The 12062-nt window shown below is 46.2% G+C and overlaps 2 protein-coding genes across 20 annotated transcripts in view; one reads left to right on the top strand and one right to left on the bottom strand.

Moving 5' to 3' along the window:
- Positions 1–4807, top strand: part of LOC310681968 (serine/threonine-protein kinase PAK 6-like) — a 46399-nt gene extending 41592 nt beyond the window's left edge. For all 19 annotated transcript variants that reach the window (XM_083450192.1, XM_083450199.1, XM_083450203.1 and 16 more), the window contains 3 exons: positions 509–634; positions 1462–1596; positions 3005–4807. In XM_083450192.1, the coding sequence (XP_083306318.1) occupies positions 509–634; positions 1462–1596; positions 3005–3172 (429 nt within the window). In that variant the 3' untranslated portion in view covers positions 3173–4807. The remainder of the gene's footprint in view (positions 1–508; positions 635–1461; positions 1597–3004) is intronic.
- Positions 4808–6301: 1494 nt separating this feature from the next.
- On the bottom strand, positions 6302–11380 carry ANKRD63 (ankyrin repeat domain 63). Its single transcript, XM_083451136.1, has one exon. The coding sequence runs from the start codon at positions 9770–9772 to the stop codon at positions 8957–8959; it is 816 nt and encodes a 271-aa protein (XP_083307262.1). The 5' UTR covers positions 9773–11380; the 3' UTR covers positions 6302–8956.
- Positions 11381–12062: the final 682 nt, after the last annotated feature.

The raw sequence follows: 12062 nt of genomic DNA, 5'->3' as shown, positions 1-12062 counted from the left end.
CCAAGGTTCGACTGTAGTTTCATATGTTCACTTTTTGCCCCCTTTCCACCTCCTACTCCTGCAACCCAGGCATAGGAACCAACTCCTAGGGCAGGCATCCCCAACCTTCGGCCCTCCAGATGTTTTGGACTACAATTCCCATAATCCCTGACCACTGGTCCTGTTAGCTAGGGATGATGGGAGTTGTAGGCCAAAACATCTGGAGGGCCACAGGTTGGGGATGCCTGTCCAAGGGACTGAGGTCCTTTTGGCCCTCCCAATAAAATATTTTAGGGGGTTGCCCCCCCCCCCCGAGTTGATGGGCATTGCTATTCAAATGGTGTGCATGTGCTGTGCCTTATGTTTATGTGGGGTGTGGCTTACCTGTCCCCATCCCACCCCAACATTCAAGTTGGCATCCCTGGACCCAGGCTGCCTCCAGGTTTTCCTACAACCTGCTTTATTTGCCCCTTTGCCCCATTTTATTTTCCTGGTAACTTTAGGGTAACGTTTTGCTTCTTTGGGATAGGTCAAGCTCTCCGACTTTGGCTTCTGTGCTCAAATCAGTAAGGACGTCCCCAAAAGGAAGTCCTTAGTGGGGACACCGTACTGGATGGCTCCGGAAGTTATTTCAAGGTCTCCATACACCACAGAGGTAACTATCATTCCTGGACTGCAAAAGAGACAGCAAATGAGCAGGACATATCCATTTAAACCTGGTTTACGATGCTTTCTGAAACCAATTCCTTGACATACATAGGTGTATCTGACCTAGCATGCCTCAGTGTTTCCTGCTCTCTGCTACGTTACTTGTGAAGTGTGTGGCCCACCACGATGGGAACCGTGCTTGATGGTAGGATGCAAGAATCTGGATTGTGTTGCTTTTGCGTTCATTCCAGCAGCACTTACATCTCCACCCCAGTGAAAGGTTAGCATGAATATAAAACTGCTCTCACAGCTTTGGAAGTCTAAAAGTAGCAAAGTCAAGCCCACAAAACCAGAATAAAACATGGAAGTAGGCAACTTTCCTATTTAACAAAATATGATTACTTATTATTATTATTCTTTAGCAGAACTTGGAAGTTTTGGATGAGTGTGTATTTGTGTGTAACAGCAAAGTGGAAAGGTAATGACAGTCCTAAGAGGAACATTGTGAAGCAATGCTTTTGTGCTATAATTTGGAGGTTGGATGAGTCCTTTAAGATATCATAGGGGGGAACCAGTTGTTTTTGGACTCCAACTCCCATCAGCTCCAACCAGTCTACCCAGTAGTCAAGTATGATGGGTGTTGGAGTCCAACAACATCTGGGCAGCCACAGTTTTCCCGCTCCTGATTCAGCCTTTCAGGTTCTTTGCTGATATCAGGTCCCCAGTACCTCTTTGCTAGTCTGCTTCACAGGTAAGAAGTTCTGTAAACGCCAGAGGATCATGAGGTATCTTTCTACAGACCATCTGTACTGATGCACGATTTTGCTTCTGCAGGTAGACATCTGGTCTTTGGGAATCATGGTGATCGAGATGGTGGATGGAGAACCCCCTTATTTCAGCGATTCTCCAGTCCAAGCAATGAAGAGGCTCCGTGACAGCCCTCCTCCCAAAATAAAGAATTCTCATAAGGTCAGTCAGTTTGTAAGAAATGTCACAGCCAGGTACTTCATAGAATCTGGTTGTACGCGGAAAGGCATGAAAAAACCAGTACAGGTGGTCGCTTATGATAATCTCACATACGTCTTATGTAGCAGATCTGCACAGTGAAACAAAGGCACGTGTTATTGGCATGCAAGGTAATATACAGTGGTGCCTCGCAAGACGAAATTAATTCATTCCGCGAGTCTCTTCGTCTAGCGGTTTTTCGTCTTGCGAAGCAACCCTATTAGCGGCTTAGCGCTATTAGTGGTTTAGCGGCTATTAGCGGCTATTAAAGGCTTAAGGGATTAGCGGATTAGCTGCTAAAAGGCTATTAGTGGTTTAGCAGCTTAGAAAAAGGGGGTGGGGAGTGAAAAAAAATCTCAAGACTCGCAAGACATTTTCGTCTTGCGAAGCAAGCCCATAGGGAAATTCGTCCTGCGAAGTGCATCGAAAAGCGGAAAACCCTTTCATCTAGCGGGTTTTCCGTCTTGCGAGGCATTCGTCTTGCGGGGCACCACTGTACGTGGATTTGCCCTATTTCCCCCCTGTGTGGAAGTTCTTTCCATGTTGAAGGATCCTGTGATATTTGAAACTGCCACGGAGAACATTTAAGTGCGGCTCCTGCTCCCTGAAAATTGGCCCATAGAACCCAAGTACATTTGAGCTGTTGCTTTATGATAGTTGCATCCTTTGTGTCTATGTATCCCACCTTTTATACTGACTACAGTGGTACCTCGGGTTACATACGCTCCAGGTTACATACGCTTCAGGTTACAGACTCCGCTAACCCAGAAATAGTACCTCGGGTTAAGATCTTTGCTTCAGGATGAGAACAGAAATCGTGCAGCGGCGGTGCAGTGGCAGCGGGAGGCCCCATTAGCTAAAGTGGTGCTTCTGGTTAAGAACAGTTTCAGGTTAAGAACAGACCTCCGGAGCGAATTAAGTATGTAACCAGAGGTACCACTGTACTTGAGATTTGTTCAGACTCAGAATCAAGAAGTTAGTATTGATTTCAGCTTTTGGTTCTATAGGCTGGTGCTGGCATCTAGTGGCTGGTACAAGAAATGCCTCTCACAATAAATGGTTTGTGAACACAGCTGCATCTTAAATCAAACGCTGGACCTGACCAAGGCTGCTAGTTAGTAAAATGCTTCCCGAGCCCATTGGTTCCACTTTTTGCTTAGATCATGTTATCAATCGCATTTTAGTCAAGTAGCACGATCACCTGAAACAAGACAGGGGAGGACTTTCTCCACACAAGCATCATTTGCAGAGTCTGTATATTTAAATATGTCCTTAAGTACTACTACTGGTTGTTATTTATTAACTGTGCATACTGCCCTTCATCCACCCTCCTGCCCTAAAATGGCTTATCTGAATTGTTCTGTTTTCACAGACATCTCCAGTTTTAAGAGACTTCTTGGAACGGATGTTAACACGTGACCCGTTGGAGCGAGCAACAGCCCAAGAACTCCTTGATCACCCCTTTTTGCTTCAGACGGGACTTCCAGAGTGCCTGGTGCCCCTTATTCAGCGGTATAGGAAACGGACCTCCACCTGCTGACCCCAAACTTAAGAAGCACCTAGTATATCATAGCATTCGAATGCAATCTTTCTCTTGGAGTTATCAGATCAAGGGCAGCCTGGCCCCGCAAACATGGCTTGGAACTTGTCAGTGTCCTTTCCGAGAACGCGAGAGGGAATTTTCACCATCTTGAGCTGCTTTTTAATGTTTACCTTTTTTCTCTTTTTCATTGCTGAAGACAATCAAAAGCTGGACTCCTACAAGTCTTAATATATATATTGTGAAGCTTCTGGGATAGTTCCTATTTCAGGAGCATGTTTGGTGTTTGTAAGAAGATTCTCGCCACTTGATTTGTACATACCTGCAAACCTGCAGAGACTTCATCTACTGACTGCACTGGAACAACATTCCTCTCGCAGGATGGTATTTGTTCTTTAAAACACATTTCAAGGTAGCCATCCTTACTTTAACCTGAAAACAGGCTTCTCCAACTTGGTGCCCTTTAGATGATTTGGATTGTGATGGGGCTGATGAGAGTTGGAGTCCAAATCATCTGGATGGCATAAGCTTGGCAATGGGCTTCCCTAAAACAATCATCTCATCTCATGTATGGGCTACTTGATCCTGTTACAAAAGACTCGCCTACCTTGTTTCCTTTCGAATCATTTTTCCAGGACTTACTTTCTTTCTACAGTTGGGACTAATATGGGGCCTATGGCTTTTCAAACCTTAAGAATGGTCTGTCATTTCACAATCTTACACCAGCTGGCAAGCAGCGCTTCATGGCAGACATTTCTCCAGAGATGCTGGAACCTGATGCTTGAAACTCCACGGCATGTAAACGTAGTGCCTTCTCCAGCGAAGACTGGAAGTAGAAGGCAGCACAAGGGTTATCCAGATAAGAACTTCAGTTTGCTCATATCAAGGCCCCTCTAAGTACACTGGACTTGACCAAGGATACAGCCTTGAGGCAGCTGCTGGGTGGTGTTTTTCACCAGCTCCGAATTCTGTAGCAAGGTCAATAAAACGTTGAAGCTCTCCCATTCCACTGAACAATGTTTGTTTTGCCAGTGAGAAAGTTAAGACTCTACCTACCTCCTATGTTGTTGAGAATAGGGGAAATGCATGGAACAGAGTTTAAATGTGTGCTCATGGTTCTATAATCTCCTGGATGTAGGTGGACCACTTCTAATATTCTTATCTAAGGTTGATGCAGAAATTTTATATGGTTAAGTCTTATCTGTGTAATGTCCAGATCAGTTGGCACCGATTAGTTTAGGTTGTATTATGTGTGTTACTGTGTGGAGCATAGTTGTAACATAACTGGAATTCAGTTTTGTGATACATTTGGGCAGGAGTTATGGAAAGTGGGGAGGGGTAGGTTGGAGGGGGGTCAGGTGTCACTTCTACTGCCTCAGATTCTGCCCTTACACAATCCACCAAGTGGTAAAAATATGAAAACGTGTAAAAACAGCAACAACAAAAAACTTGAAATATTGTGGGGAGAGCTTGTTGTAAAATATGTCTGTATGTTCCAGGAATCCTGTGCAAAAAACTCCCAGGTTTCTTTCTTCCTTCTTTTTAACTTAATTATCTGAAACAAATATTTCTCCTTTCCGTGAGTTGTTTGCATTTGTTGTTTTAAATTAAAACACAATTTTGATTATTCATAAACCCATTGCAATGTTGAAATGTTTTTGAAAAACGCGTTTATCCTTATTCCAAAGTGCTCCACAGAGTTCCTAACTCAAGAGTTTAAAAACTTGCCACAGAAAGTGTCAGGCCTATAAACTTGACAGACAAATCAGTGGCCCAAATGAATTCCATGTAGTTTCAGTCAAGAATGGCCAGCAAGGCAGTGGGCGGTGTGTGAAGTCCATTTGGCCAATAGTGCTTTATTATGAAAGTGGATGGCAGCAATGAGGCACAGATGCAGCCCTGCCATTTGCAAGGACAGGGATCTACAAAAAAGGGCCCCCTGGACTGAGGTATGATCCTATTGTTTTACTCTGGAGGCAAGGGAATATAGGTTCTGCAGATGCCTCACTCCATTATAGATCCTGAAGATCTATTTGTTTGTTTTTAATTGGAACAATACATAGAAGCAGCACTACTTTAAAAAGAGCATGCAGCTTTTTTTTATGGAAAAACCCCACCCCACCCGCCAGCAGTTAACAACCACAAAATACAAGTTTCTGTAACTCAGTGTTCTCTTATTCTTCTGAAGATGTGTCAGATGCCAAGAAGCTTCTCTGGCTGCACAAACACAGAAAAAACAGAGCACAACCTAGCAAAAGCATTTCATGACAAACACCATGTAAATCAGTGGAACTCCTTTGTTTTCAGTGGCCTTCGTCACAGAACTACCTTACTAGAATGTGCCTATAAATCATTTGTACAGAAACATAAAAGTTTGAATTTAGACTACAAAATCCAACCCAAGTAGCAGACAATGGGCACCATCTTTTGAAAATCAAAAAGGCCTGTGGGGGTGGGGGAGACATTAAATTCACCTAGCTTTTAGAGCCAAATTTGCACTTTCTGAAACTGTACAAAGACCAGAACACAGTTCTCCAATTAAACAATCTGTACAAAAGTGCATAAAAATGAGGGTGCTGAAAAGTAACGTAAATGCGTCTTAGGAGAAATTGCTTGCAGAAATGTGCACCTTAGTCAAAAGTGCAGACCAAAATATGTTTACTAGGAGAAATTTGCACTAAAATGCTGAAGGGAAAAAATCACAAATTGCTGCAGAAATGTGGATAACCTGAATTTAAGATTGGAAAAGTATGGAACAGAGAGAAGTGAAATGGACAGATCCTTCCATCCCTACTTGTGACTGATGAAAATAAAAAGTAATCCCAAAATGCACATGGAGGTTACTCTGCCACTGAATTCCTAAAAGGGAGGGAGTGTCATTTCTGAGGACACATAATCTGATTGTATTATTTATTTTATTTATTAAATTTATATATTTCCCTTTATCTGAAGATCTCAGGGCAGTTCACAAGATAAATATACAGGATAAAAGCACAAAATAAATAGTTATAACCAAAACAAAACAATAACCCCCTCTTCCTACAACACATTTAAATAGTAATCCGCCCAAGTAGCCAGGGGAAAATATTTACTCAGCAATGGATTCCTTAGAAAGAAAGAGCCATACAATTAGCAAGAAACCAGTTTTATTGCATTCTGTAGAAGGTCAGCTTGATAAGCTACATAACCCTTTACCAGAACAAACCAACATTTGAAAGAAGAAAATTCTGAGTCCATCCTGCTGTAATCACAATGTGCTTTTAAAAAAGAAACAAAAGGAACAAGTCACAGTGGGTATGGAACTAACATTGTGTTATTGCTACATGCTGCATTTTGCAGTCAGTGTCCCTTTTAAAAGCCTGGATCAAAGCTTTACAATGCGTTTCTGAATTGTGCAGTCAATGCTAATAAAATGCAACTCCTAGAATCCTGGCTCTAAGAAATTCATAGACTGGGATCAGCTGCAGACTCATCAGATGGACACCAATGCAGCTTCAACTTTATTTCTGAAGTGGAAAACCGTACTACTACAATTTACAAAGATGTTATGAAAGGAAAATGAAAGAAAATAATCACACACTATTATCTAAACTTGCTAATAATTTTCCAAGTTTGTATGTGCTTTTCAAGTGCACTGCCCTCCTATCTTCAAAAACTTTACCACCATGTGTGTGTTTTTTAAAGTTTTGACAATAAAAAATCAATCCCAGTTTAAATCTGACATCTCAAAAAAACTAAACAAAAACAAAAACAGGTAGCAAGTGATGTAGCAGACAGACCCCTGCCTGAGAGTCCAGGAGAGCTGCTGCCAGACAGTAAGGCTGCAATGCTAAACCATGTCTAACCAGAAATGAGTACTGTTGAATTCAGTGGGCCTGAAAAATCCAGGATTGGATTCCCCAATGTAATTTTCTTTTGTTAAAAGCTGTTCGAAGAAACAGAATTTGGATTGGGGTTGTTATACCAGGGAAGGTGGGTTAACCTTCCACAACAACAACAAATAAATAAATAAATATCTAAATACATTAACAACCACCTAATAAATAATATACTATTAACTAACAAAAAAAAAAAATGTAAATAAAGCAGTAACACCAACAACATGTTCCGATAACTCATCCAGTTGAAACTGGGATGCGGGTGGCGATGTGGCCTAAATCACTGAGCCTCTTTGGGCTTGCCGATTAGAAGGTTGGTGGTTCAAATCCCCGCAATGGGGTGAACTCCCGTTGCTCTGTCTCTGCTTCTGCCAACTTCGCAGTTCAAAAGCACGCCAGTGCAAGTAGATAAATAGGTATCACTGCAGCAAGAAGGTAAACGGCATTTCCGTGCACTCTGACTTCCGTCACGGTGTCCTGTTGCGCCAGAAGCGGTTTAGTCATGCTGGTCGCATTACCAGAAAGCTGTCTGGTCAAAGCTGTGGACAAATGCCGGCTCCCTCGGCCTGAAAGTGAGATAAGCGCCGCAACCCCATAGTCACCGTTAACTGGACTTAACTGTCCAGGGGTCCTTTACCTTCCCTTAACTTTACCTTCCCTTTACCTTAGTCACAGAAGGGGGCTGGGGAGACAGGGACAATATGAGCCCTTATCATTTCCCCCCTCTGTGGTTAAATAACAGCTGATCTGATCACACAACTCCCACTTCACACCTTGTTTGTCTTTCCGTTACTTTCAGAGTTCATGCAGTGTCACTAAATAAATAAAACTTGAACAAAAAATGCCACAAAAAGTGAAAGGCCACAAACATCCCAATGCACTCCATTGAAATCATTTCAGGCAAATGCGGCATCTAGTTACAAATAAATTTCTATCTTATTAAGGCTTGCTGGATTCAAAGACAATGTACACGAGTGCAATTCCATTTAGATAAAGAAATCCACACAGATCTAAGTGGACATGAAAGCATCTCCTAAGAATCAGACATAGTGCAAAATCTTCTTCAGAATACCTTACAGAAACTGCCATGAAAATGTAGCAATCTGGACATCATATTGACACTTCTGTTATTTACCAAAATGACCACTAATCCATTTCACCCATTACAGAAAGAAGCATACTCAGAAAATGCAAAATTTTTATTTTGCTGTCATGCCCTGAACTGACCTTTCAGCACTTTTAGCCAGGTTCACCATTAGTTTTACTTGACAGCGATAGGCTACCAATATTTTTTTTCATAGCTGGAAGATATTAGAGTTTGACAAAATGGTACTTTGCCATCCATGGATTAGGCTCCTGAGATTTTCCACCCGCTCATTTTGCAAGATTTGCCCCAAAACGGTACATAAATTCTTGAGATGGGCAAAGATAGCTCTGGCAACAACACTCCAGTCGGGCAACGGAAACTGATGAATGTTGTAGGTGACAATGACATTTTGTGCTTTTAGGTTGATTTTAAAGGAAGTACACTTCGACCCTCTTGCTGAAATCGACGAGACCCTTACGCCCAATCATTCTAGAACATTCTTGACAAGCGAAAGCAGTAAATAACCATTCATCGCACCTTATCACAGTGCACATTGCTACTTGTTTCAACTAAATAAATGCTAACACCTGCGCTTCCCGGGTGCTGTTCAACGAAATCGGGAGAGCCTCGGGATGTGCGGAGGCGCTCCGAATCCGCCCGCGGGCAACGACGCAATGGTCCAAATGGTCGCTGACGAAGCGGCCGGCACGTCGGAATCCGCGGGCAGAAGCAACGCCTGCGAGGCGAAGCGGGAGCTGGCCGCGCCGAGGGGACGCGCAGCCGGAGCCTAGGGCAGCGCGCGCTTCCCGCCCTCGCCGCCTAGTAGCCGAGCAGGCTCTGGCAGTCGGGCGCCGTGGCCCTGCGGATCAGCGGGCGGCCTCGCAGCGAGGCGCCCCCTCTCCCCACCTCGGAGCCGGGCTGCGCTGCGGCGGTGTCTGGGCCCCGCTGCTCCTCCTCGTCGTCGTCCTCCTGCTCCCGCCTGTGGGCGCCGCCGTCCCCGCGAGGCGACCGAGGGGCCGTCGGGCCGTCGCCGGGGGACGCCGCCGCCGGCTCGGGCAGCTCAAGGATCAAGGCTCCGGAGGCCCGCAGCGCCCTCACGCAGCGCCCGTGGCCCTCGCTGGCGGCCAGCTGCAGCGCGGTGCGGCCAGCGCGGTCGGCGCGCTCGAGGCAGAGGCCGAGGCGGCGGAAGGAGCGCAGCAGCCACTCGACGACGGGCGCGCGGCCCTGCCAGGCGGCGTACATGAGCGGGTTCCAGCCTCGCGAGTCGGCCGCGTCCGGGTCGGCGCCGTACTGGACCAGCAGCTTGGTGACGTCCAGGTAGCCCCGCTCGCAGGCCAGGCTCAGCGCGCTCCGCCCGGCGTCGTCGCGCAGGTCGACGGCGGCGCGGCGCTCCAGCAGCAGCCGGGCGAAGGCCACTCGCCACGCGGGGTCCTTGAGCGCCACGGCGTGCATGAGCGGCGTGCGCCCGCGGTCGGCTCGGCAGTCCACGATGGTGCCGTCCACGGCGTCCAGCACGAAGCGCGCCAGGTGCAGGCGGCCCGCGCTCATGGCCTCCAGGAAGGTGCGCGTCGACGCCCCCGGGCCCAGGTCCCGCGGCCGCAGCATGGCTTGCTGCTCGTACCCCGCGCGGCTCATGGCCCGACGGCGACTCGAGGCGCCGACTCCCCGGAGCCGCTTTATAACCTCGCCTCAAGTCGCCATGGCGATCGCCGCCTTGGAGTGTCAGGAGAGGGAGATCCACCGAAGCACCTCCGCGCTCTGGTTTGCGCGCTGGGGCGGCGGGGCTGGGTCGTCGACGGTTCCCGGAGCCCTTCCAGCGCTTCCCCGCCCACCTCGAATAAGGCAGGGCAAGGTCGTGCGCTAGATGCGCTGCCCTTGTTATTAGTGTGCTTTCAATGGTGTGACGTGTGACTTGTTCAAGGTGGCACGTCCACATCTCCATTGGCTGAGTGTGACAACAGTCTAAAAACCGAAGAACACTGGAACGGTATTTGTCCTATAGATCTGCGGGGAATTACGGTATTTTTTTGAAACAAGACACGAATGGTGTTCTCCGAGTTGTGAAATCCTCCAGGGAGGGAGGAAGACGTGAAAATAAAATAAAATAATTTCAGTTGGAAGGTACCCAAAGGGTAATCAAGTCCAGCCCCCTGGAAGATGACTTGGGGGATCCTTATGCCTGAACTTTTTCAGGGCTCAAGGTGATATCATTGATAGTGTGTGGTTCCATGGGCAGAATCTATCTGCACAACACTTGATAGTTCTTATCAGGGGGTGAAGAAGGTCTGAACTGTGACTTTTGACCACTATTTTGTTAAGGTGATGTGAAGATGCTCTGGGTGGCTGTAAAGTTACAGCCATCAACTGTGCTTGTGTGAATTCACCCTTTGTTCCTTGTCAGAGGATTAGATGTGTGTCTATGCAGTACATTCAGTCCCTGTAGCCCACGCACCTCCTGCGGGTCTTTTGCTCTCGACTTTCCTGCAGGGCAGATGGTTAGTAACAATACTGGGATCAGTGCAAGAAGGGGTGTATCCACAATCCAAAGTGGTCCACAATTGCCCTGACTGCCTTGTACTCACCTCCTCCTGCAGGTGCTCCTGGATGCCTGCAGCAAATGCACCATCCTAGGTGAAATTTTCATATCCTTTCATATGACTTCAAAGTCAGTGGTTTACAGGGGAGGCTGTACACACCTTCTGCTGTGTGTTGTGAAATGCAGCAAACATAGAGGAACCAGCCCAGAGTTGCATTCATTTCATCTCTATGCTGCCCTCTCAAAAATTCTGCTTTTGCAGCATTCAGGTTTTGCAGCCTGATTATTTATTTATTTATTTATTTATTCCCATCCATTTATGAATGGCTTCATATGAAAGTAATTGAAGCAATTTAACAATTAAAACAATTTCATACATAAAAAGAATTAAGGCATAAATCTCTCTATAAGAGACTGGGTGAACCACTCTACTGGCCCACCCATTCTGGCAGGTGAAGAGGAGCCCATTCCTGATGATGGCTTCTAAGCTTTGTAACCAGCTTCCCACTGTTGTGAGGCAGATCCATGAGCTTCTGGAGTTTCTGGACTACAACTCCCATCAGCCCCAGCCAGCATGGCCATGTTAGAATTCCTGCTCCGTGACTGCAGTCATGGGATTGTTGTCTTTCATATGACAATGTATGTTTTGACTCCACAGAGTGGGAAGTGATGGAGGCAGGATGTTTGTGTTACTGTCTTCCACAAAGTGGGACTATTTCCTTTGTTCATTCCCTTTGCTGACTGATGCTAGAGAGAGAGGGAGCCATGGTGCAATACTCCATGTACAGTGGTGCCCCGCAAGACGAATGCCTCGCAAGATGGAAAACCCGCTAGACGAAAGGGTTTTCCGTTTTCAGAGGTGCTTCGCAGGACGAATTTCTCTATGGGCTTGCTTCGCAAGACGAAAATGTCTTGCGATTCTTGAGGTTTTTTTTCGCTCCCCACCCCCTTTTTCTAAGGCGCTAAGCTGCTAATAGCCTTTTAGCAGCTAATCCGCTAATCCCTTAAGCCTTTAATAGCCGCTAATAACCGCTAATAGCCCTAATCCGCTAATAGGGTTGCTTCGCAAGACGAAAAAACCGCTAGACGAAGAGACTCGCGGAATGGATTAATTTCGTCTTGCGAGGCACCACTGTATGTTTATATGTAAATAAAGTAGATTAGCCAAAATGCTGAGTTGCTGAGGTCGGTTACACAACCTGTGAACACTGCGGATCCCTAAGTGTGCCGGTGTCTGTTGGCATTGGTCGCTGTGATGTTCGGGCTGAAGAAATCTTTTGAAGCTCCCGAACGAAAGACCAGGAGGGAGAGAACATGCGAGTCGGGCATGTGTCTCTGCCAGGGTCCTACTCAAGTGTAGGATGAGCTCCTGACAGGCCAATGGTCAGG

This window comes from Podarcis tiliguerta (assembly GCF_965153285.1).
Source record: "Podarcis tiliguerta genome assembly, chromosome: 1".
Classification (NCBI taxonomy): Eukaryota; Metazoa; Chordata; class Lepidosauria; order Squamata; family Lacertidae; genus Podarcis; species Podarcis tiliguerta.
This window is presented reverse-complemented; position numbering and strand designations above follow the sequence as displayed.

Coding starts and splice junctions, on each gene's coding strand:
- ANKRD63 (XM_083451136.1), bottom strand. CDS start 9,772: ATGAGCCGCGCGGGGTACGAGCAGCAAGCCATGCTGCGGCCGCGGGAC.